Source organism: Curcuma longa, chromosome 3 (assembly GCF_044706935.1).
Source record: "Curcuma longa cultivar G26 ecotype Majalengka, Jawa Barat chromosome 3, ITB_CL_G26_1.1, whole genome shotgun sequence".
Lineage (NCBI taxonomy): Eukaryota > Viridiplantae > Streptophyta > Magnoliopsida > Zingiberales > Zingiberaceae > Curcuma > Curcuma longa.
This window is the reverse complement of record NC_133863.1, coordinates 17,216,209-17,242,109: the sequence shown is the minus strand read 5'-3', so window position 1 is coordinate 17,242,109 and position 25,901 is coordinate 17,216,209. Positions and strand designations below refer to the sequence as shown.

Here is a 25,901-nt window from a genome sequence, read left to right as displayed (position 1 = left end):
AACGACGGTCGACAAGCGCCGACAATCCGCAGGAGACCTCGCCAGAGTGGTCCAGCTCCGACGACTGCTTCTTCACCCCCTCCGGTCGCATATCGCTCGCTGAGAGTAGCCAGCTCCAGCGAGCGGTGGTCGGATGTAAAACAACCCACTAAATAAGGGTTATTGGATTTAACCCATGAGCCCAAATAAAACTCAATTTAAGGAGCCCAATTAAAAGCCCAAATTAAAGAGATAGGGTTAATGAATTTGGGTTTAAAACCCGTTAACCCGTTAGGAATCCGTATAACGCCGCGACTTTTCTTCTTTCGGACCCCGATTTTTCTTCTTCCCCTGCCGCGACCCTTCTTCTTCCCCCTGCCGCGACCCTTTTTCTTTCTTCCGCCAAGCCGCGATTTTCTTCTTCCCCCTGCCACGGCTTCTCCTTTCTTCCCCAGCCGGATCGCGACCCTTCTCCTTCTTTCTCTCGAACTCGCGATCGGCACGTGAATCTCCCTCCTGCAGCGATCGTCTGCCGCCTTCGCGTTGCCTGTAAGAGGAACGGCGGCAAGCCCTACACCAATTCTTCGTGCTTGCGCCATCGCTGGTCGCCGTTGTCGCCACGCGACGTTGTGCTGCCGAAGTGGAAGCGAGACGATTAGTCTTGAGCGGCGACGATCAACGCGAACAGGGGAGGTTTGAGCCAGGAAGGTTGATGGTAAGCTTGGAATTCCTGTTTTACGGGTTTTGTGTTTGGATTTCTGGAGTTTGATGAGGTTACAGCGGTTTGAACAGATCTGATCTGGTGGCGGCAGTAAGCGGCGTGAAGCAGCAGGAAAACTTAGAATCGGAGTTGATTTAGGGCAAACGGATCTAAGGTAAAAATCTTGACTCTGGTTAATCTTTATTTGGTGATGATTGTTGTGTTGATTGGAGGTTGAGATTTTAGTGATTTCGGTTCTGTTAGGGTGGGGTACGGTTCGATCAGAGTGTATTTATTTTGGATTTGTTAATCGGTTAATTGGCTTGTTCTTGGATTTCTTGAACTGATCTGGTGATGTTAGTTAGAAGGATTAGAGTTAGGATTCGGTTGGATCTATTCTTGATCAGTGATTGGTTATGGTTGAATCGGTTTGTTGCTTGTGCTGTTGGATTTCTTGGTTAGGTTGGATCTATGAGCTTGTGATTAGATTGGATTTTAGATGCTAAGTTTCGTATAGATTTATTTAATTTGATGAGTCTGTTCTTGGTTCCTTGGAATGTTGAAATCTGATGTGGTTTGATTAGCTTGGACTTTATTAGAATGAATAGGAATGTCTAGGATCGGACTTGATACAATTTAATTTCTCATTTAGTCAATCACCTTAATATGTAAATAGCTAAGTTTAAGCCCCGTGGTATAGGACATTGAATTGCTACTGGACTTCGGAATGGAGGTTCTCTTCTGATACGGACTATTTTCTGAAGGCGGATATCTTGACTTATCTTTTTAGATATGTCATTTTGATATGAATAGTTTGCTATAACTAGTAGTAATTTATATGTTTTTATATCCACCCTGGTATGTCACTACTTGGTACATGTTGTATGCCCTTTTTATCTGTTACTTGTTTAGTTTCATATAATCTTGATACTTGCCATATATATATATATATTATTGGTGCAATCTTTGCCCCAAGTGCATTGAGTTTCAATGTTTGGCTAAACCATGTTTAAAGTTAGGCAATACTTGTGATCTAACATGTGTGATGCAAGTTTGCAGGAAAGTCCAAGCGTGGTCTTGGCAAAAGAAAAGTCCAAGTGGGAAGTCTTGGCAAAGGAAAAGTCCAAGTGGGAAGTCTTGGCAAGGAAAAGTCCAAGTGGGTAGTCTTGGCAAGGAAAAGTCTAAGGTTGGTCTTGGCAAGGACTTGACATGACAAAGCTGATGGAAGCATCTCAAACTAGTGCGAGGATGATGGAGCATCCAGGGAAGGCACGAGGCTATGGGAGGTGTTTGAAGGCTGAGGTCTAAGTCAAGAGAAGCTGAAATGGGATTTTTCAGCTTCACCAGTCGACTGGCCCTGCCAGCAGTCGACTACTCATAAATCAGACGCACACAGAAAAATCAGTCGAGCCAGAGGAAGACAGGAGTCGACTGGGCAGTCGACTGAGACCAGTCGACTGGTCTTGGATCAGTCGACTGCTATTTGAACGTTGGAGAAAGATGGCAAGCATTTAATGCGCTTTAATGCAAGATTTGATTGCCGATTGAAGCCATCAGTCGACTGGCCCTGCCAGCAGTCGACTGATGTCGAAGAATTATAAAAGAAGCCTGCTCGAGATCAACTCAAGATTTCTGACATTCTTTTATTCTTTAGTGCTTCTTCTGAGAACGTGTTGTTCTCTGATTCTTTGCTTTCTTCCTCTCCTCCTAAACATTATCTCATATCATTTTAAGGAGAACGAAAAGGTTGTAAAGGTTTCTCCGCCTTCGAGGTTTTCGAGAAGGAGACGATTCATAATGCAGCAGGTGTGCGCGTGCGTGTGGATCCTTGGATTAGTCACCTCTGCGGAGGTGGATACCAAGTAAACAAACCGGGTTAGCGTTGATCTATTGTTTTCTCTATTATATTTTTGCTTCCGCTAACACTCTTGCAGAGAAACAATCGAAGAAGATTCGAAAAACGCTATTCACCCCCCTCTAGCGAACCAACCGATCCTAACATATATGTTCATCAGAGTACTGACATATTGTTTCTTACTGGGCATTGATTAGCTACTAGATATACCTTGCATGTATACCTAGACTTATGATACTAAGGTCATTTGATATGTCCAAATTAGCACGTATTATATGGAGGCATAGATTGGTAGATGTTGCATGCATTAGTGTCATGCACCATCCTTGCATGATTGCATATTGGCGATCATCGGCTCCTATGTAGTCTGAGTCTATCACCAGTTACATGATCTGCACACACTGCCACTCACGGGTTAGTGGTTCATCAGGAGGGTGTGTGTAGTTGCTCTATCAGGGCTCCGCTCGGCCGCTCAGGGGTAGTGGTGTTGCAGCATGGTAGCATACAGGGATCCCTCCTCCTTACTATGAGACGAGGAGATGAGAGCGATGCTCCCCAATGTGATCTGGGGTAGGAGGATAGGTATACTCCGCCAGCATCCTGTCCACTCGGTCACGCAGAAGCAGTGATTGCAGAGTGTATAGTTGTCATAGCCCTACCCACTTGATCTCACCATTGTCGGTGACGGTGGCTGACAGACGTCAGGGGTGACCATGTCATTGCATCATGTGCATGCTGCATGGATTGCATTTATTTATGTTTGCTGCTTTTTTTGTTGCTGCATATGTTTGACATGCACATACAGGAGGCCTTATGCATTTGTTTTGGCGGCCTTGCATCTGTTTGCATGATTCGTGCGGTTGAGTCGGGATAGGTGATTCTGGTAAGTACAGCTCTTCTGCAGTTTCAATTTTGCATTTCTTACTAGCTCTTAGGAGATTGTACTGACATGATTATTACTGGTAGGGATAGCTTATTATGCATGTCTGTTAGATATCCGTTGAGTTCATTGAATTCATCCCGTTGATTTTTTTTTTTCAGGATGACGTTTGTCTGGAGAGCCGCAGCGCCGCGGCGCCGCGCTGCTAGTCCCCTATCGAGATGACTTCGACTCTTTTAGATTTCTTTACGTTATCAATATTTATGTCTCAGACTTGTACTATTTTACACTCGTGGTTTGTTTTGGAGTATATTTATGTATAACCTCGAGGGGCCCTAATTGTTATGTTTTGCTGCGTGTCTGTCGGACGGCAGAAGAGGTAAGTCATGGTTCTGTTTTACAATAGTTGGTTCCTTACTATCTATTTTATATTATTAGAGTCATGGAGGCCAATATAGGTATGTTTTCGAGGTTTCTGAAATTGTTCGCCAGACTTGGGAGGTCCTGATCGATTTATATCAGTCAGGCGACTGCTTTTGGGGCGTGACAATTTATTTGGTATCAGAGCCAGGTTATACGATGTCTTTCGATTTTGGTGCTTCGGATTTTTATTTTTTGAGTCGTTATTGCGATAAGGTCATATTTTGGGACTAGGCGGCGACAGGATATCTCCAAACGACAATAGGTGAAATGTTTAATCTAGCAACTTTATACCTTTGATAATATTTGGTAATAATTCGAGTCTCTGCTGGCCGAGCCACCAGAGAGGCCTACTGAGGTTGAGCCTGTCTCTCAGCGACAGACTTCTCATGGTATTGCGGGCGCCTCGAACTCTCAGTCTCCGGGGGTCTCTTCTTCGTACCCATTAGTGGACCCCGCAATACCCCTGCAACATCCACTATTTCCCCAACGGTACCCACTCCGGCAATGTTCACTGTCCCACCAACGGCATCTCCTCCAGCGGTGCCTACTGCATACCAGGTAGCCCCTGCTGCCGTATACACTGAAGGTACCACCAGCTGCATACCCAGCACCTCCGCCGGCAGTGCCTGCTGCTGCGTATCCAGCACCACCGCCAGCAGTGCCTACAGCATACCAGACACCTCCAGCAGTGCCTGCTACATACCAGGCAACTCCTCCAGTGGTGCTACTGCATACCAGGCAGCCCCTGCTGCCGTATACGTTGATGTATCACCGGCAGTCCCTGCTGCTGCATACCTGGTACCTCCACCGGCAGTGCCTGCTACTACATACCAGGCACCTCCACCTGCAGTAACTCCAGTCGCTCCTATCTATATTTATCCTGCAGTGCCACCTGCGGTACCTGACCCTGCTTATGCAGCAGTACCGGCTCCAGCACATCCGAGTGCACCACCACAGGTACCTCTCTCGATTTATCTAGCGGCACCCCCTATAGCACACGCTTCTGGATTTCCAGCGGTACCATCCATAGTACCCACTCCTTTGGTTCCGTTAATTCCGGTGGCAATCCCTACTGATCCTACGGATCTGATTGCGGTACGAGCTCGGACCCTAACATTAACGGAGTCGCTGAAAAGCCGATTCACACTACTCCGCGGAGAGACGGATCCGAGGGTAGCTCAGTCTTGGATAGAAACTGTGGAGCGAACCTTCTTCTATATGGCTTGCTCCGAGTGGGAGAAGGCAGAGTTGGCTACCTTCCATTTACAAGACGAGGTCGAAATCTAGTGGGTCACGCAGTGCACGATCCTAGGCGAGCAACACATTACATGGGCGAGATTTAAGGAGATTTTTGAGAGTCGGTATTTTCCACTGTCATATCAGATGACGCGTCGTCAAGATTTTCAAGGTCTTCAACAGAAAAGTCGCACAGTGATGAAATACAATGCTAATTTTAATCGGTTAGTCAGATTTTGTCTTGAGTTAGTCGCTGAGGACAGGTCCCGTATGCTCCAGTTTGTTCAGGGGCTGGATGGACATCTTCAAGTGAAGATTGTAGGGTTTGACACTTCCTCCTACTGTGAGGATTTGGATAGAGCTCTTCTGATAGAGTCTGCCCAACAGAGGGCGTTTGGAGATAAAAAGAGAAATAAACAATCAGCTCAGAGTTCAGCCCAGACCCAGCAGCCACAGGCTACAGGACCACAGCGTGACGGTCGCAGAGAGTCGGGTCAGATTGCTTCCGGGGCATCGAGCAAGTCCCAGAAGTCAGGACAATCTTCGTCAGGACGCTCCCAGTCTTCCCGACAGGACCAGAGGCAGTCCGCCAGTGACACTCACTATACTCGATGTGGGTCCAAAGATCACGTTACATCAGCCTGCTCCCTGGGACAGTCAATTTATTGCAAACTGCATGGACACATGAGCCGAGATTGTTCGCTAAAAGCTCAACATATGGCTTTAGGAGTTTCTATTTAGGGAGGACAATTTGGTCAGACGGAATCACAGAGAAGGGGGCAGAAGGCCCAATCTTCACATCGCCAGCAGAGGATAGCTCCCCCTGCAGTAGTTGCATATGGCATGCACGGACAGGAGCACTCTAGTGCCCCTACAGTATCACATAGTTCTGTTTCGGAACCTCAATACCAGGCTCATGTTCAATACCAGTCGCAGCCTCAGCCACTAGTTCAGTACCAGACGCAGTCCCAACCACCGATTCGGTATCAACCAGAAGCTGATATGAAGACTGCAACTGATACTGAACCGGTGGCTGGGACTGTGTCTGGTACTGAACCAGTGGCTGAGGCTGCGGCTGGTATTGAACATGAGCCTGGTACTGAGGTCCCGAAACAGAACTTTGCAATACCGTAGGGGCACTGGAGTGCTCCTGTCCCTGCATGTCATATGCAGCTACTGTAGGGGGAGTTGTCCTCTGCCGGCGATGTGAAGATTGGGCCTTCTGCCCCCCTTCTCTGTGAACCAGTCTAACCAAGCTGTCCTCCCTGAATAGAAACCCCTGAAGCCATATGCTGAGCCTTCATCGAACAATATCGGCTCATGTGTCCAGGTAGTTTGCAATAATAACAAACTGACTATCCCAGGAAGCAGGCTAATGTAACGTGATCTGTGGACCCATATCGAGTACAGTGAGTGTCACTGGCGGACTGCCTCTAGTCCTATCAAGAAGACCGGGAGCGTCCTGACGAAGATTGTCCTGACTTCTGGGCTTACTCGATGCCCCAGAAGCAATCTGACCCGACTCTCTGCGACCGTCACGCTGTGGTCCTGTAGCCTGTGGCTGTTGAGTCTGGGCTGAACTCTGAGCTGATTGTTTATTTCTCTTTTTATCCTCAAACGCCCTCTGTAGGCAGACTAAATCAGAAGAGCTCTATCCAAAGCCTCACAGTAGGAGGAAGTGTCAAACCCTGCAATCTTCACCTGAAGATGTTCATCCAGCCCCTGAACAAACTGGAGCATACGGGACCTGTCCTCAGCGACTAACTCAGGACAAAATCTGGCTAACCGATTAAAATCAGCATTGTATTCCATCATTGTGCGACCTTTCTGCTGAATACCCTGAAAATCCTGACAACGCGTCATCTGATATACAACAACCAACAACAACAACAACAACCAAGCCTTATCCCACTAAGTGGGGTCGGCTATATGGATCCTTTTACGTCATTGAGCTCTATCTCCTATTATATCATCATTTATATTTAAATAAATTTTATCTTGTTTTATTGTTGCTAACCAAGTCTTTTTTGGTCTACCTCGCCCTCGTTTGATATGCGTATTTGTCATAGTTTCACACCGCCTAACTGGAGCATTTATCGGTCGTCTAAGTACATGTCCGTACCACCTTAAACGTGTCTCACGGAGTTTTTCCTCAATAGATGCAACTCCAACTTTCTCTCTAATGCTCTCATTTCTTATTCTGTCCATCTTCGTATGTCCACACATCCATCTTAACATCCTCATCTCCGCAACTCTCATCTTTTGCTCATGTGCTCGAGTCATAGCCCAACATTCAGTGTCATATAACATGGCAGGTCTAACTGCCGTTTTATAGAACTTTCCTTTAAGTTTTAGAGGCACTTTACGATCACATAAAACACCTGATGCTCTCCTCCACTTCAACCATCCTGTTTGTATTCTATGTAAGACATCTCTCTCAATCCCTCCATCGACTTGCAAAAATGATCCTAAATATTTAAAACTCTCAGTTCCAGACAACTCATCATCTCCTATTTTAATACTTGTCTCATTACGTTCAATATTGCTAAACTTAAATTCCATATATTCTGTCTTTACTCTACTAAGCCTAAAACATTTCTCTTCTAGTGTTTCTCGCCAAGATTCTAATTTAGCATTTACTCCCTCACGTGTCTCATCTACCAATACAATATCATCTGCAAACAACATGCACCATGGTACGGTATCTTGAATGTGTCCAGTAAGTTCATCCATGATTAGTGTAAAAAGATAAGGACTTAGAGCTGACCTTTGATGTAACCCTATCTTTATTGGAAATGCTTCAGTTAATCCGCCTGAAGTCTTCACTCTAGTCGTTACTTCCTCATACATATCCTTAATTAGGTCAATATATACTACGCTAACACCCCTCTTTTCTAGAATCCTCCATATAATTTCCCTTGGGACTCTATCATAAGCTTTTTCTAAATCAACAAATATCATATGTAGATCTTGCTTTTGCCCCCGATACTTTTCAATTAGTTGCCTGAGAAGATGTATAGCTTCTATTGTCGACCTACCAGGCATAAACCCAAATTGATTTTCGGTGACCATAGTCTCTTTCCTTAATCGTTTTTCTATTACTCTTTCTCAAAGTTTCATGTTATGACTCATTAATTTAATGCCCCTATAATTTGCACAATTTTGTACGCCCCCCTTATTCTTATATAAGGGAATTAGAGTACTTACTCTCCATTGATCTGGCATTTTCTTTGTTTTCAATATCATGTTAAATAATTTTGTAAGTCATTCAATACCTTGTTTCCCTAGGCACTTCCATACCTTTATCGGGATATCATCTGGTCCAACGGCTTTTCCATTTTTCATTCCGTTTAAAGCTTGTTCTACTTCTGAAATTTGAATTCTACGGTAAAAATTTAAATTTCTATACTCATTTGACCTGCTTAAATTACCTAAGTTAAGTTGATCACCTACACCTTCATTAAAAAGTTGATGAAAATACCTCTTCCACCGCTCTTTTATTTCTCCATCATTTACTAATACCCTATTGCATTCATCTTTAATACATCTTATTTGGCTAATATCTTTTGCCTTCCTTTCTCTCACTTTAGCTATTTTATAAATGTCTTTTTCTCCTTCTTTTGTATCCAATTTTCGATATAACTGCTCAAAAGTTGTGACAGTGGAAAATACTGACTCTAAAAAATCTTCCTAAATCTTGCCCATGTAATGTGCTGCTCGCCTAGAATAATGCGCTGCATGACCCACCAGATTTTAGCCTTATCCCGTAAATGGAAGGCAGCCAACTCTGCCTTCTCCCACTCAAAGCAAGTCATATAGAAGAAGGTTTGCTCCAGTCTCTATCCAAGACTGAGCCACCCTCGGATCCGTCTCTCCGCAGAATAACGTGAATCGGCTTTTCAACGACTCCGCTAATGTTAAGATCCGAGTTCGTGCCACAATCAGATCCGTAAGATAAGTAGGGATCGCCACCGAAACTAATAGAACCAAAGGAGCGGGTACTATGGGTAGTACCGCTGGAAATCCAAAAGCATGTGTTGTAGGGGGTGCCGCTAGATAAACCGAGGGAGGTACCTCTGGTGGTGCACTCGGATGTGTTGGAGCCGGTACTGCTGCATAAGCAAGAGCAGGTACCGCAGGTGACACTGTAGGATAAACATAGACAGGAGCGACTGGAATTACTGCAGATGAGGGTGCCTGGTATGCAGTAGCAGCCACTGCCGATGGAGGTACCGGGTATGCAGCAGCAGGGGTTGTCAGTGATACATCAGCATATACGGCAGCAAAGGCTGCCTGGTATGTAGTAGGCACTGCTGGAGGAGGTGTCTGGTATGCAGCAAGCAATGCTGGAGGAGATGCCTAGTATTCTGTAGGCACCGCTGGCGGTGGTGCTGGATACGCAGCAGCAGGCACTGCTGGTGGAGGTGCCGGGTATGCAGCAACAAGGGTTGCTGGTGGTACCTCAGGGTATACGACAGCCCTAGTGGGACCACAGGGTATACAGTAGGCACCGTTGGAGGAGATGCCGTTGGTGGGACAGTGAACACTATCGGAGTGGGTACCGCTGGGGAAATAGTGGGTGCTACAGAGGGTATTGCGGGATCCACTGATGGGTACGAAGAAGAGACCCCCGAAGACTGAGAGCCCTGAAGCGTCCGCAATACCATGAGAAGTCTGTCCCTTAGAGACAGGCTCAACCTCAGTAGGCCCCTCTGGTGGCTCGACCGCCAGAAACTCGAACGTCGTCTTACGTGGTCATCCTGCACCACGTCTCCGCACAGGAGCATGTCTTCCCCGAGTCATATCTGTTAAAATTATTACCAAGTATTATCAAAGGTACAAAGTTGCTAGATTAAACATTTCACCTATTGCCGTTTAGAGATATCCTATCGTCGCCTAGTCCCAAAACATGACCTTGTCGCAATAACGACTCAAAAAACAACAATCCGAAAAACCAAAATCGAAAGGCATCGTATAACCTGTCTCTGATACCAAATAAATTGTCACGCCCTAGAAGCAGTCGCCTGACTGATATAAATTGGTCAGGACCTCCCAAGTCTGACGGATAATTCTAAAAACCTTGAAAACATACCTATATTGGCCTCCATGACTCTAATAATATAAAATAGATAGTAAGGAACCAACTATCGTAAAACAGAACCATGACTTACCTCTTCTGTCGTCCGGAAGGCACGCAGTAAAACATAACAACTAGGGCCCCTCGAGGTCATACATAAATATACTCCAAAACAAACCACGAGTGTAAATTAGTACAAGTCAGAAACATAAATACTGATAACGTAAAAAAATCCAAAAGAGTCGAAGTCATCTCGAAAGGGGACTAGCAGCGTGGCTCTCCAAATAGACGTTATCCTAAAAAAAATAAATCAACGCGATGAATTCAATGAACTCAGCGGATATCTAACAGACATGCATAAAAGCTATCCCTAGCAGTAATAATCATGCTAGTACAAACTCCTGAGAGGTAGTAAGAAATGCAAAACTGAAACTGCAGAAGAGCTGTACTTACCAGAATCATCTATCCCGACTCAACGGCACGAACCATGCAAACAGATGCAAGGTCACCAAAGCAAATGCATAAAGCTTCCAGTATGTGCATGTCGAACATATGCAACAACAAAAAAAGCAGCAAACATAAATAAATGCAATCCATGCAGCATGCACATGATGCAATGACATGGTCACCCCTGACGCCTGTCAGCCACCGTCACCGACAATGGTGAGATCAAGTGGGTAGGGCTATGACAACTATACACTCTGCAATCACTGCTTCTGCGTGACCGAGTGGACAGGATGCTGGCGGAGTACACCTATCCTCCTACCCCAGATCACATTGGGGAGCATCGCTCTCATCTCCTCGTCTCATAGTAAGGAGGAGGGATCCCTGTATGCTACCATGCTGCAACACCACTACCCCTGAGCGGCCGAGTGGAGCCCTGACAGAGCAACTACACACACCCTCCTGATGAACCACTAACCTGTGAGTGGCAGTGTGTACAAATCATGTAACTGGCGACGGACTCAGACTACATAGGAGCTGATGATCGCCAATATGCAATCATGCAAGGATAGTGCATGACACTAATGCATGCAACACCTATCAATCTATGCCTCCATATAATACGCGCCAATTTGGACATATCAAATGACCTTAGTATCATAAGTCTAGTTATACATGTAAGGTATATTTAGTAGCTAATCAGTGCCCAGTAAGAAACAATATGTCACTACTCTGATGAACATATATATATGATAAGTATCAAGATGATATGAAACTAAACAAGTAACAAATAAAAAGGACATACAATATATATCAAGTAGTGACAAACCAGGGCAGATATAAAAACATAAAAATTACTACTAGCTATAGCAAACCATACATATCAAAATGACATATCTAAAAAGATAAATCAAGATACCCGCCTTCAGAAAGTAACCCGTATTAGAAGAGAACCTCCGTCCCGAAGTCTGGTAGCAATTCAATGTCCTGTACCACAGGGCTTAAACTTAGCTATTTATATATCAAGGTGATTGGCTAAATGAAAAATTAAATCGTATCAAGTCCGATCCTAGACATTCCTATTTATTCTAATCAAGTCCAAGCTAATCAAACCACATTATATTTCAACATTCCAAGGAACCAAGAACAGACTCATCAAATCCAATAAATCTATCGAAACCTAGCATCTAAAATCCAATCTAATCGCAAGCTAATAGATCCAACCTGACCAAGAAATCCAACAGCACAAGCAACAAACCGATTCAACCATAACCAATCACTGATCAAGAACAAATCCAACCGAATCCTAACTCTAATCCTTCCAACCAACATCACCAGATCAGTTCAAGAAATCCAATAACAAATTCAAGAACAAGCCAATTAACCGATTAATAACACTTATCTCAGTTAGAACCCTAAAACAGATCAAACCCAAAATCCAAAATAAACACACTCTGATCGAACCATACCCCACCCTAACAGAACCGAAATCACTAAAATCTCAACCTCCAATCAACACAACAATCATCACCAAACAAAGATTAACCAGAGTCAAGATTTTTCCGTCAGATCCGTTTGCCCTAAATCAACTCCGATTCTAGGTTTTCCTGCTGCTTCACGCCGCTTGCTGCTACTACCAGATCAGATCTGTTCCAACCGTTGTAACCTCATCAAACTCCAGAAATCCGAACACAAAACCCGTAAAACAGGAATTCCAAGTTTACCGTCAACCTTCCTAGCTCAAACCTCCCCTATTCGCGCTGATCGCCGCCGCTCAAGATTGATCGTCTCGCTTCCGCTTCGGCAACACGACGTCGCGCGGTGACAACGGCGACCGGTGATGGCACAGACCCGAAGGATTGATGTAGGGCTTGCTGCCATCCCTCTTACAGGCAACGCGAAAGCGGCGGACGATCACTGCAGGGGGGAGATTCACACGCCGATCGCGAGTTCGAGCGACAGAAGGAGAAGGGTCATGGTCCGGCTGGGGAAGAAAGGAGAAGTCACAGCAGGGGGAAGAAGAAAATCGTGGCCTGGCGGAAGAAGAAAAAGGGTCGCTGCAGGAGGAAGAAGAAGAAGGGTCGCGGCAGGGGAAGAAGAAAAATCGAGATCCGGAAGAAGAAAAGTCGCGGCGTTATACAGATTCCTAACGGGTTAACAAGTTTTAAACCCAAATTCATTAACCCTATCTCTTTAATTTAGGCTCTTAATTGGGCTCCTTAAATTAGGCTTTATTTGGGCCCATGGGTTAAATCCAATAACCCTTATTTAGTGGGTTGTTTTACATCGGCGGTAACTAGACAAGTAGGGATGCCCTCCGATAGTGGTCCACCTCCAGAGCTACTCTCTATCCCTTCGCATCCACCGGAACTCCGTAGGGTCTGACTTCGCCGACGTGGTTGACGGACGTGGGGAAGCCCTGTTCAGCTCCAACCGTCTTTCAACCACTGGAGAACACGAGGTAAAGGTTTTGTTTTCTTCTTTCTGACCTTCTGTTCATGGACGGCAGGGGGTTAGGGTAGAGGAAGGCGTCCGACATCCTGTCTTTTCTGATCAAATCCGGCTGGATTTGTTTAGCTCCGGTAAGATTCTTCATCCCCATTGGGTGAATCAACCGATGATGTTGTCGTGTCTCTGTTCTGTGTCAACCTGGGAAAATCAACTTCCTAACCTTGAAGTTTTGCCTAAAGATCAATCTGTTCTTTTGTTCTGATTGCATGATTGATTCAACCCCCCTGTTCTTTGTTGTTTTTGTTCGTATGTTGATTCTACATGTTCTGTGATGTTTAAAATGGAACGAAATGAACCTATTCTTTATTAGGATGGGTTAGAACTAATAACAGATTGTTTGTTTGAGTTTTATTAAATGAAGTTGTTCTTGTTTTTGCAATTGTGGGAATGAAATGGATTGTTTGTTGTTTTAAAGCTATAAGACATAATGTGTTTGTTTGGCTTTGTTGTTTGATGATTGCAATAGATGTTTGTATGAACTTGTTCTTGAGTTGAATTTATTCTTGGATTGAGATTGATGGTAACGAAGCATGCTTGGTGGTTTGATGTGTGGTAATTGAACAATGTTATTTGTTGTTTAATGTTATTGGTAATGGAAATGCCATGGTGGTTTGATATTGTGGTAACCAAACAATGTGTTGTTCTTGTTTAAAATGTTGATGAATGGAACATGATGGGTTGTTTAGAAAGTGAATTGAACATCTCTTGTGTGTACTTTGAACAATTGTTGGAAGTGAACCGGTTCATGTTAAGGGTTTGAAAATGAATTGATGTCATGTTTGTTGCTTGTTTTGAAGTGAATAGAAATGAAAATGAATTGTGGAACTCGAATATGGATTTGGGTTAAGAGAATTGGATGTTTAGATAACTTAGATTTAATTGTAAATGGTTATTAAATAAACTGTAAATTTGTGAATGTGTTGTACTTTAATGTAATTGTGTTAATTAGGGATGAGATTGTAAATTTGGATGTTGTTTACATGAATTTGTAATTAGGATGTACGTTGTGAATTATGTATAATTGATATTCATTAGTTAACTTTGTATAGCTAAATGCTTGTATGTTACATTCATTAGTTATTGTAATATTGAATTGTTAATAAAGGGATTTTGTGAATAATTAGAATGAGTTTGTTAAGTAAGATCAATAATAAAAACCCCTTGCCATGTTGTCTAATACAACTCTCTATCATTGATTCCACGAGAGAGACAATCCAGACCTCTACTATGCTATCTGAGTGAAAATTAGGAGTTGTGGTTAATTATAAATTATAATTTTGAATGGTGTGCGTGATAAATAAAAATAAAATAAAATTTTAAAAATAAAAATCACACATCATCAATAGGTCACCGTGATATTTGAAATTATGGTTGTTTGTCACATCATTGGTGAAAAAACTAAACCAGTTGACATGTTTCTTGTAAATAAGAGAATGAGACTTCTTTGTTGGAGTTCTAAATTTATGTTGGGTACAAAGTTTTCTAAAGATGAAGTTGTTAGGTCAAATAAACAGCTCCAAATATTATAACTGCCTTATCGTGGAGTTGGACAGAACCCATGTTCTGGTGTAAGACTAAAAGTTTAATTCATGTTTTGAGTTTTGTTGTATGCAACCTTTGGTCCTCTTGACAAACTAAAGATCACAGTTTATAACTCCATTCGAACTCCTCACTATAATTTGAGGAAAAAGCCACAAGTAATTTGGTTTTCACACATAACTAGGCTAGCCAGCTTGTCTTTCACCATTAACTTATCTTCACCAAATAAGCAAAGTAAACAACAAATTCATTTATAATCATCAATAGATATAAAGCATATTTTTACCTCTGTAAAAGGATCTTTAATGTCATCTCGCTCAATGCTACTTTCCTGGAAATTGTAGATAGGTGAATGGTAACCATGTTCATTAGGTTATTATCAAAGCGCTATTCGTCCAACTTACATAATTTGGAAAGATAACCATGTCAACATTGCTCGGAACATCTGACAGCAATTGCCTCAAAGAATACTCTCGAGCACCGGCTGGGTATATCAGTTCATCATTATCAACATGAATAATCCAATCAACACCAGCATCCTTTTGACAAAAAAACAGTTTATTAGATACATCATATGAAGCTTCTGGCAGGAGTATAGTTATGGAAGACACTTCAAACTAAATAAGCTAACAACAGGAGTATAGTTATGGAAGACACTTATAAGTAACAGATAAATTAACTTTCTCGGTCATAGACTCATAGTTTAAGGTAATAATAGCAAAATCAAGAAAATTTCCACCACGAAGTTAAAAAGTACATACAATCGGACGAAATACACACCCTTGCCATAACAATAGCCATCTCCATATTAAGTGACTGTTTTACAAATAGCTCATAATTGCATGGCTTGTAAAAGAAGCCTGCTAGCCAAGTCTCATTCCAAACACGGCTGTAGAGAAGAAAATCAAACATTAGCATACACAAAGAAATATAGTGTTAATACAGACACTAAGCTCGAAACTAATTTTCAGGGGGCTGGAGAAGAAAACCAAACATTAGCATACAATGAAAAATATAATATTAATATGGACACTATGCTCATACTAATTTTTGGTACAAAAGCCAGGGCACCATCTCAATCAACAACCAATCTAGACTATGAAGTAGCATAAGGCACAGGTTGTCTAGGATGATACACATTTTAACAATCATCTCCGGTTACATTGTATCACTCTAATTCAATAAATAGTCAAATTCTCTTCATAACTTTTCTAACTATTTAATCACCACATCCATAAAATAAATAAGTGACCTTTTAGCTTGTTTCTCTTCAAGTTCTCTTGTCCTGTAAATGACTTTAACTCCCTGCATAAACTAACTGTCTCAGCAAACAGTAGAAAAGAAAAGACCTAGAACAAAATATGACTGGAAAAAATGACAATAGAAGAGAAACAAATAACAAACAATTGTCAATGTCATGTTAAACTCTTTGCACATTGGGGTGGAAAGAAATGGGGATAATTGAAATATCTTACAGGGATAGACTCCAGGACTGTAGAAACAGCTGGCTTGGCAGCTTCACCTTCTACAAACAGAAAGAAGGTCGTGACCCCTATTACTTTATGGTAAAATAACCATGGGAGAATCTGCTCTAGACCAGCTGATGTGCTTGACGTAATACATATCTACAGATTCACAAAAACACTATTATAGACAGAAGTTATTGGCTCTCAATATAAATCAGTTTCTCAATTATAACAGTAGAACCCCATCTTCACATGAATCCAGTTCTTTAAAATAAAATCACCAATAAAAAAATGATCTTGATCCAACTCAGTAGAAATTTACAAAATAAAAATAAACAAGGTTTTTTCATTATTTACAACTACATTCCGTATACTGATTCGAATCGAGTAGGCACAGTAGCTGTTTTGGGAAAAACTGAGATAAGTTCCAATCGCATACCATTACATTCAAACACCGGAATTAAGATCCCATCGCAAACGGCGGAACGAACAAAAACTGCAATCAAGCAAATGCCAAAAAGGACTAAGGTACCACCTTTGGTCGCGGATCTGAATCGAAATCGAACTTCCAACCGTGGTAGAAAGGGAAGGAGGGAGAAGAGCTCCTGCTCAGGATCTCTGCGCAGTCGGACGAGGAGGACGAAGAAGAAGAGGAAGAGGAGGAGGAGGAGATGAATGCCGAGGAAGATCCGATTGGGCTGTTTTCCATGCCTGGGAACTTCTGGGTGTCAGAGGGCCAGGCGGATGCGGGGTCGTTGAGACCGCCGCGCCACTGGAGAACGAAGGCGAAGAAGGCCAGAGCCAGGGGCAGCACCGTCAGGAGAAGAATGACTCGCGACGCGAAGCTCACGGAGGAGGACGCGCTGCCGCCGGAAGACGGCCCCCGTAGCGGGGCTGTGATCCCCGGCATCGGCAGAGATCAGATCAGATCAGATCGATCGAGGTGGAGTCGTCCCACCTCCGTACGCTGATCTAGTTGTTGTTGGAAACAAAGGAGACGCTTCAGTTTGAAAATTTGATTAAATGGAAATTGAGTAAAAAGAAAAAGGAAAAACATAAACCACTGCGGTAGATCAACAGAATGTGGATTTGGTGGGATGTAAGCATCATCGGCTTTGCCTTCGGTGACTTAACTCTCTCTCTCTCTCTCTCGCTCTCTCTCAGAGGAAAGGTAAAAATGGCAAAGTAGATCTGAACCGGACCGGGTCGGTGCGGAACCAGATTAATAGGCTGGGTTTTTTTTTTATCCGGTTCAACAGGTCTAATTTGTAACCGGGCAATCGAAGGATCGAGCCCCAAGTAAGTCAATGAAACCGTCCATTTATTAATATTTATTTTTTAAAAAATTTCTTTTAATTTTATTTTTAAATTCTTTAATTATTTAATAATATTTTGATTATATTAATAGTATAGTTCAATATAAATTGAGTAAAAATTAAATAAGCATCTTTTTATATATATATAATCATGAAGGACCATTAATATTTTTGTAAAATGACATAACATAGTTGTTCTCCCATATATTGTTCAGGATTATTATCTCCTATCACACATATTAAATTTGGAACAGCTCGATCAATTGTATAAATACGATAAATCTATATTATAGTAGTTGTGAAGTCATAATTATTATACTATTATAATAACTAAGATTTTGTAGTTGTTATCATAGTTATAATAGTTACAATTTCGTAGTTATTACAATATGAACTATAAACAAGTTAAAACGAGTCAAATTTTATGGTGTTTAAGTTTATTTGATAAATAATCAAGTCAAGTCAACGAATCTAAAATGAACCAATCTTTTAAAATTGGAATTCCATCCTAACGTTGACTCATAATCCCATTTTGTTGTTACCTAAATAACTAGAGAATTTATATCCACAGAACAAAGTGCTTAAAGATGTAGATAGGTCAGATAATTCAACCAAGCTAAAGAACAGCAGCTTAACCAACACAAATGTCTTATTTAAATGCCGAGCTCAGTACCAACTGATTTTCTGTGTTTCCAAAGCAGCAGCTGCACTATCACCAACATGGGGAAGAGTTTCAGAGTGTTGTATCTTCTTCTCAGGCTATTTGCTGCAGCAGCTGCTCTTTCCGCAGTCATCGTCATGGCAACAAGCCATGACTCACCACCTTGTTTGACATAACCTTGGAAGCCAAGTTCCAGTACAATCCTGCCCTCAAGAAAGCAACAATGTCTTCGTTCGTCCTTCAACTCTATAAACAAGTTCCAGTTTCGATTCCTCCCACTTACCCCTCCCTCCACAACCTTCATCGTGTAGGTTCTTTGTTATTGCAAATGGTATCGGGTTTTGTTATAGCTTAATCGTGCTCTTTATACCTTCAAGAAGACAGACTTGCTGAAATGGACAAAGATCAAGTCTCGACGAAGTTGAGGCAATGCCCTCCTCCAATGTAGTCAACTACAATTTCTCGATTTACCTTCTTACAAATTGTCATAGGGCCGATTGTTTGGGACCACTAAGGTGGTGGATTCCACCTTTTATTGAAGTGAGCATGCAATGGAAGCTATGATACGTGCCTTGGTTGGTGTTGTTACCTACCTTCTCATTGTGCTCTACGATGTTCACATGTTGAGTCCTAAGCTTCCATGATCCTTGAAACCTATTGAAAAAATTTACATCAATATGTTCAGTTACAATGCAAAAAATTCATGTTCATTTCTTTGCCAATCAATTATACAAGTCGATTGAGATCAATGATCATTCATCAATATTTGAGCTTGTAATTTAAGTTGGATGGAACTACCTGACTCCAGTGTGACTGCCTCTCTTTACAAGAGAGTGGACAATCTTCTTTACCGAAGCTTGCTTGTGCCAAATTTGAAATGAACTATGCAGCTAAGCTTTGATAAACAAATATGAATTCTCAGTTAAAAGCTGCTCAGCATCCTTAATTTACTGGAACTAGAACATATCCAAGATGTGCAATGTCTCCTAATCATGATGAACTTGCTTGCAACTTGAAAATTTTAACTCACTTGATCTCTTTCCTACCCTTTTTCCGAATATAAGTGAAATTAAAGCTCTTGAATGCTGAATTGCTGATGAATTCTCAGCGGTGAACTGTTTAAAGAAAGGAATAATCAAGAACCAGATTAACCAGACAATAAGTTATCTAAGAGAGGAAGACAAACGTGAGATAGGACTAAATTTTATGCTAATCAAAGCATGACGCCATCTTTCTGCTTGTCTAGCTCCAAACTGTGTATGGACACGTTTGAACTGCTCTAAAGAAAAAGTAAACAAAAAAGAGTAAATTATATAAAAGAAGAAGAAAAAGAATTAATAATAAGTGACGTTAGTTCCAAATATTTAAAATTGGGTACATGTAACAGACTATGCATGGTTGTCACTGGTAAACATCTAACTATACAAGTGGTTCAACTTGCAGAAATCAGAAAATATAAGAGGTAAAAGCAATGCCAAGGAAACATACTAGTTGATATTTGAAAGTGACAATCAAATTCAAATGGCATGGCATGCTAGGACAATTAAATCTCGTCAGATTAAAACGGTGGCAAGAACTTAAAAAGTTCATATATGTGAAGAAGAAATATTTCAAAGAGCAAGTGTTGCATAAATGGCACAAGAAATAAGAACAAGTTCATGGATATAAGAAAGAGAAAAATACATAATAAGAGAATTTATTCTTTATCATTGTTTGTAATGTAGGACAAACAAATCCTCATTTGCGTTTCTTTGAATATTCAAGATGCCAAGCTCTTTGTCTTTCTCCTTCCTGAACTTAGGGCAGCAGTTTAATTAGTATAAAAAAAGAAGTAAAATGGTCGACTCAACGATGTTACAAACATGTAAATAAGTGGTCAAGAGAAGAAGTCAAGTTAGTAAGCATAAATAACAAGTACAACATATCGACCAATTACATATTGTTGACATGGCCTTTGTGAAAGTTTTCACGTCAAAAATCTTTCATACCCACATATTGAGCAATCGTGGTACCACAATATCATTTTGGAACCTCATCTTCTTTTGGGCTTACACATCTCGAGGAGAAAGCAAGGAATCTCATCTTCTTAGTGAGCTTACAGATCTTGAGGAGAACACTTCCCAAACAATTAAATCATAATTCCATGGGAAATAATTCCTTGATAGCAAGTCAGTTGCTGACTAGTTATGAGATTGTTTAGTCAAAATTCCTTTGCTCTTAATGCAAGTCTGATACAGTCATAATACCTCCCCCACGCATAATGATACATTTTCTTGTGTACACGCTGCTGTGTCTTCCTTGACCAAAGAAGAAATGCATATGCTCAATTACTGCACTACGATATTCTATTCTAGCGGTCCCTTAACTTCAGGATCGGGACAACATTTCTGGGGTTATTGGTGCTGCGGTTATATTCAACAACATAACGGACTAATTTCACACGATGGAGCAAATAAAAAAACCTTAATCTGTACATCCTATGATATATTTGGGCACTTTACACTTATGCCAGAAATAGCTTCCAAATAGAATAGGTTCCATCCCGCTGCAAGAGCAAAGCAATTGCTAATTGTCTCTTTGGTCAAATTATGTTTCCTTCCTTTAAATATAACAGCTCAACCAAGCAGACAGCACAATAACTGTCCGGCAACAAGAATACAATTAAAAGACCAAAGGAATAGCAATCCGATGCAACATGATTTTTCCATATTTACAGACTTCCATGTGCATATTAAACAGTCTGCTCTGAAGAAAGGGGTGAAGCCAATCTCTCTATATCGCCCTTCTTGAACTCAGCATCTTCTTTCATTTCATTATAGCCTTCATAATCAGTGTCATCCTCATCATCCTCAGTATTCTGATCAATATTCATGACTTCCAGTCCATTCTGATCCTTGTGCACATCATCCCCTTTAGTATATATGGCAAATTGATCAACTGATTTAATCAGGGCATCACTGTTCCCAATTTCAGTTACCAGATCATCAAATCCAGCACTACAAGTTGAATCAGATCCAGTAGACCATGATAGAGTATTCTCATTGTCATGTTCAATATAAACTGCTTTTTTTTCTCTTTCATTCCACTCAGCAATGAGAGTTCTGACACAATCATCCATGTTGCTGAAATAACTCATCTTTGAACCTCCTTCAATTACTAAATTACTTTTTGGTGTTACTCGCGGCCTCACAAAATAACGGCCATATACATGTCGGCAATCGACCTGTGTACTCTTTTCACGTTTCTTGTTGTCAGTTTCCTTGAAGACTATCATGGAGTTTTCATACTTTCTTGATCCCTTCTGAAGGTCACTGGTATCATCTCCATTCTGACCATGATCCCCTTGTCTTAAATTGGTAGGTCCAACATCAGCAAGACTTGAATCCCTTCCTTTAGCATAAATCATCGAATGAGTTTCTGGACAATCATTCTGCAGGTTATCATTGCTACCAGTAGACACTGACATTTGTATCTGCAATTACACAAAACACATAAAAAATTTTAAAAGAAAAGCAGGACAATTTAAGGGAAACATCACAACCACCAAATGAACTGCGGAAAATACTCAAATTCATTTTGTGAATCCTATGAAATTCTACCACAAAATTTTAGTCTTCAATGACTTGCAAAAGTTTTATTATATGCCTGAGTCATGATTTGTAAGTAATGCCTCGTAATCTTTGGTTGTTTTTATAGGGAATAGATATTTCTCAAAAATGAGCAATATATTCTGCAGGTGAACGAGTAGAATGTATTAAAGTGAAAAACGTATGAGGTAAAGGGAAGACAAACAAACATTAGTTTTAGGTAATAAAAATCAATTTAATTAATTTTTTAAAAAACTAGTGATATAGCCTTATATAGAGTATAATGGAGGGATAATACGGCTGCAGTTGGACCACGACCTACAGGCACTATTAACTTCATGAGGCTTTTGCCCGTTCCAATGCTGCCCCTTAATGCTATTTCCAACTCCTCTTAAAAAGGGTGTCAGTGAATTAATGCATATGCACACTCCAGTTCAATTCCTTTCCTCATGCGTTCGGGACGTTTCAAACACTGGAGAAAGAGCAGCAGAAGCTAGTTTTAACTTCCACCATCTATTGTAGTGGAATTTTGTTTTAACTTCCACTATCAATTGTAGTGGAAAGGGAGTCCCAGACTTGAAACCAAGCCTGACCCTGGTGAACCTGCTTTCTGGATAACATTCATGTAACCCACTGGCTTGATGATGATGATAGCTTGCAAAACAAAAGACACTAGAATACCAGATGCCTAATGGATACATAGGAAAATTAGAAGCACAAGCTAAACTATATATCTTTATTGTCCTGAATAGTATCTAATTATTAGATGTATCATGTTCAACTTTCTTAAGCTATCTCTGTTTACTGGTATATGATATCAAAATTATGATATAAGGAAAGTTACCCCAATAACCTTATTTATGGTCCAAGTTACCTTCTCACTTGTGCACACATTGGGGTGGCAGGGAGTCATCTTGTCAGATGATAGAAATTGATTGTCCACCTGAGTAGAATGATGATTCCTGGACCGGGAATCAGAAGCAGTATTTGGATATACCAAATTAGGGGGTTTCTGCTTGCCACTTAAATCTGAAGAAAAATTTGTTCGCTTGTCTGTTGGACATTGGTTGATGGCATTCACTTGCTGACCTTGACAAGGAGATGCTGAAGATGCATTTCCATATTCAGTGAAATTCTGTCCTCCAGAAGATGGTGGTGGCACCTCGCAGAAAGAATCATTAACTGAAGATAACAGACAAGCCTCCTTGACCCTTCCATTACTATTCAGCCAGCTTGGTTGCATTGGGAAAAACTGATATTCCTGGACAGCCTTGGGAGAACCATCAGGATTAAGTGCATCATCATCTTGACTGACCAGAGTTGCACCATTAGACAAGTTTGTCACTAAACAACAATCCGAAGTGGGCAAGGAAGTATATGGCTGCAAAATGAGAAAAGTTAAATGTTTTTCCATTAAATTTGGTGTACAATCATTTTGGATGCAAAACAGGCTAGCATATAAAAATAATGTATGCTGCCACCCAGTTCTAGTAGCTAATATCAGATTGAGTAATCTATTTAGGCAGGAAATAACATTCAAGTTGCAAATGTAATCTATGAAACTGATGGAGCGACAAGAGACCTTGACCGATTTCAAAGTTTGTCTTTCAGTTACTTTTCCATCACAAGACTGCAGTTGTGCCCTATGCTGTGCTGCATTTGCCAATTAATGAAATTAGCAAGTAACTTAAGAAATGATGTGTGTAAGAGTATCAGGTAAAGCCATAAAGGTTATGCCTAAAAAGGCTAAAATTACTACGTTAGAAATGAACATTTTATTAAGTGTTGGCATATCTATAGTATGTAATATAGTGTGACTATATCCTCCATATATAAACTTAAAGTTAATAAGGTATACTTGGGTTTAAATGTGCATATGACACCTTGCTTGCGTTAACTTCAAACTGGGAAACAATGAACCACAAACAAGAGTCCAAGTTAATTACACAGTAAGAATCCATGAAGGTATTAAACTTCAAATTCAGCAACTGTTCAAAAGCCATTATAGTCAATTAACCACAAACAATGTGGATTGCAATTTTTATATCCACTCTATGGTGGGGATATAGTTTTAATGATGCAATCAAACCCAACAACCAGTGTAACCAAATCAGAAATATAAGTATCCATTTGTACTTAGCATATGCCAAAATTATCTATTTGAGAATCTTTCACTTATTTACAATACACCAAAATGAACATATTAAATAGGATACTTAAACTAGTAGCATGTAATATAAAATATGAATCATTTATATGAAAATAATTGGCAAGAGTACAATGATCAACATAGGCCTTATAGTCCTCGGTCCTAGTTACTTTTGAACGAGTCAAACAACCATTAACAAGTACAAAGAATCATGAACAATATTGATACCTAATGGAGCCTCAAAAGCACCAGGTGGCAAAGGCTTAAAGTCAACGCCAAGAATTGGTCCATCAGCTCTCACAGGATGTCCGAGTTTTTTCTCAACATGAAGAACGATCATTTGTAACTCTCGTGGGTCTCTCCGGAGACATCCGATTTGTAACTCTCGTGGTAAATGCGTGCCAAAATCAACGGGCATCAACAATGCACCTGTGGCCACCAACGGTTGCATCATCTCAGATTTCCTACAAGTGGAGGATTCAGTTCCAACCATTGAGTCAGCAACCGACACTGAATTGTAACTGAAGCTGGGACTGCAAAAGCCACCCATATCGTCACCCTCGCTTCTAAATCTGTACCTCCGAGGGCCATGTCTGTCCATGTACCTCCGATTCCCGAACCAATATTGGACTTGCTTGTAGTCCAACCCAGTCAACTTAGCCAACTCTTCCTTCACGGCCGCAGGTGGATTCTGCGCCACTAAACAGATCAAAAAAGTAGGCATCAGAAGAAGAGAAAATTCGACTGAATTAGCAGACGTTCTTTCTCACCAATTGAAAGGGAAACTATAAAAAAGAAAGAAAGAAAGAAATCCACCTGCATACGCGTTCTCAAGGATCTGGACTTGAGACGGGTTCTTCCGCTGCTTTTTCCCCTCCGAAGACAGTACTACCTCCTCATCTTGCATCTGCTCACCATCTAGTACGCCTCCGCTGGCGTGCTCCATCTGGACCAACAACTCCAGATTCACAACAAACCTTCAGAGCGTAATCAACCAGAGCGAAAACCGCGACCTCTCCGTTAGCAAAAGGCACGCGCCGACATGATGCGGAGGAGAAGCGCTGGCGAATCGGGCGGAGATCACCTTGCCGGAAGAGGGCACGCGCAGCATCATTACTAGCGGAGTCGATGATCGCGAGGAAAGGGGCAATTAATGCCGCGGAGATCGGAGGGAAACAAGGAAGGATTTGGGGGAGGATCGTGGAGAAGGAGGCGCCTCCTCCGCTGACTCGGTGCGCCACGGGAGAGATTTGGGGGCATTAAATGGGGCAAAAGGGGGGGTTTGGGGACGGAGAAGAAAACCTCAGATCTCAAAATATATTTATAGTCTGACTTGAGGAGGAAGGGAAGGGAAGGGAAGCGAAGGAAGGAATAATAAGATGCTTGTAGGGTGGGTTTGGGGTTTAGGTTTTGGTCTCTTTGCAGATAGTGACTCGTTGAGTTCTCTTTAAAAAAACAAAGGCACATGTATTTAGAATATTGACAAATAAGTAATCGTATATATTTAAAAATTAATTTTTTAAAAAAATTATTCTTATTGAAATTTAAATTTAAATTTTTTTATTTTTTAATAAATATTTTACTACTACATCACAATGGCGATCACAAGCAAGGTTGCTTGTGCCCACGAGGTTTGCTCATGGCAAGCGAAGCCACCAGCAAGTGAGGCAGCTCGCGGCTATGAGTAATCTTGCGGCGTCGCTATGAAGAGATGAAAGCAATAGCAATCATCAAAATAAAATCATATGATACATCACATGATTTAGTTATTATTGTCTATAAGACTATATTAGAAAATCGAATGCAATGGCAAGCGAGGGTTAACCTGAATCCAACGCTAAAGTCATTGTTTCTTACTTATCGTCGAGAAGCTCTTGCAAGCGCAACGGAATGATCTTCTGCAGGCAGGAATCGAGTAGCAACTAGATTTTGATCTCAACGGGGAAGAGTCCAAGGAAAAAGAAGACCAAAGTCAAAGATCATAGATCATACCCAAATTAAACGAAGTATTCTTTTCTTATACCTAGCTCATCTACAGGCAAGGGCGGAGCCACGTATACTTTTACCCGGGCTTTAGC

The 25,901-nt window shown here is 41.2% G+C and overlaps 2 protein-coding genes and 2 pseudogenes across 2 annotated transcripts in view; 1 reads left to right on the top strand and 3 right to left on the bottom strand.

The window, feature by feature from the left end:
• LOC141823557 (glycosyltransferase-like At2g41451) overlaps window positions 1–17,098 on the bottom strand; it is a 39,823-nt gene extending 22,725 nt beyond the window's left edge. The window contains exons 1-6 of the mRNA XM_074710862.1: window positions 16,646–17,098; window positions 16,120–16,269; window positions 15,897–15,949; window positions 15,425–15,533; window positions 15,049–15,183; window positions 14,931–14,975 (exon numbers count right to left, since the gene is read on the bottom strand). Of these exons, the coding sequence (XP_074566963.1) occupies window positions 14,931–14,975; window positions 15,049–15,183; window positions 15,425–15,533; window positions 15,897–15,949; window positions 16,120–16,269; window positions 16,646–17,020 (867 nt within the window). The 5' untranslated portion in view covers window positions 17,021–17,098. The remainder of the gene's footprint in view (window positions 1–14,930; window positions 14,976–15,048; window positions 15,184–15,424; window positions 15,534–15,896; window positions 15,950–16,119; window positions 16,270–16,645) is intronic.
• Window positions 6,709–10,181, bottom strand: LOC141822904 (uncharacterized; annotated as a pseudogene).
• Window positions 17,099–18,029: 931 nt separating the features above from the next.
• Window positions 18,030–18,731, top strand: LOC141822985 (CASP-like protein 1C2; annotated as a pseudogene).
• A 1,762-nt stretch (window positions 18,732–20,493) lies between these two features.
• LOC141822798 (uncharacterized) lies at window positions 20,494–25,106 on the bottom strand. The gene is made up of 5 exons (XM_074710123.1): window positions 24,640–25,106; window positions 24,052–24,522; window positions 23,257–23,327; window positions 22,549–23,055; window positions 20,494–21,559 (listed from the first exon to the last, which is right to left on the bottom strand). Exons 1-5 carry the CDS (start codon window positions 24,767–24,769, stop codon window positions 20,819–20,821), a joined length of 1,920 nt encoding a protein of 639 aa, XP_074566224.1. The 5' UTR covers window positions 24,770–25,106; the 3' UTR covers window positions 20,494–20,818.
• Window positions 25,107–25,901: the final 795 nt, after the last annotated feature.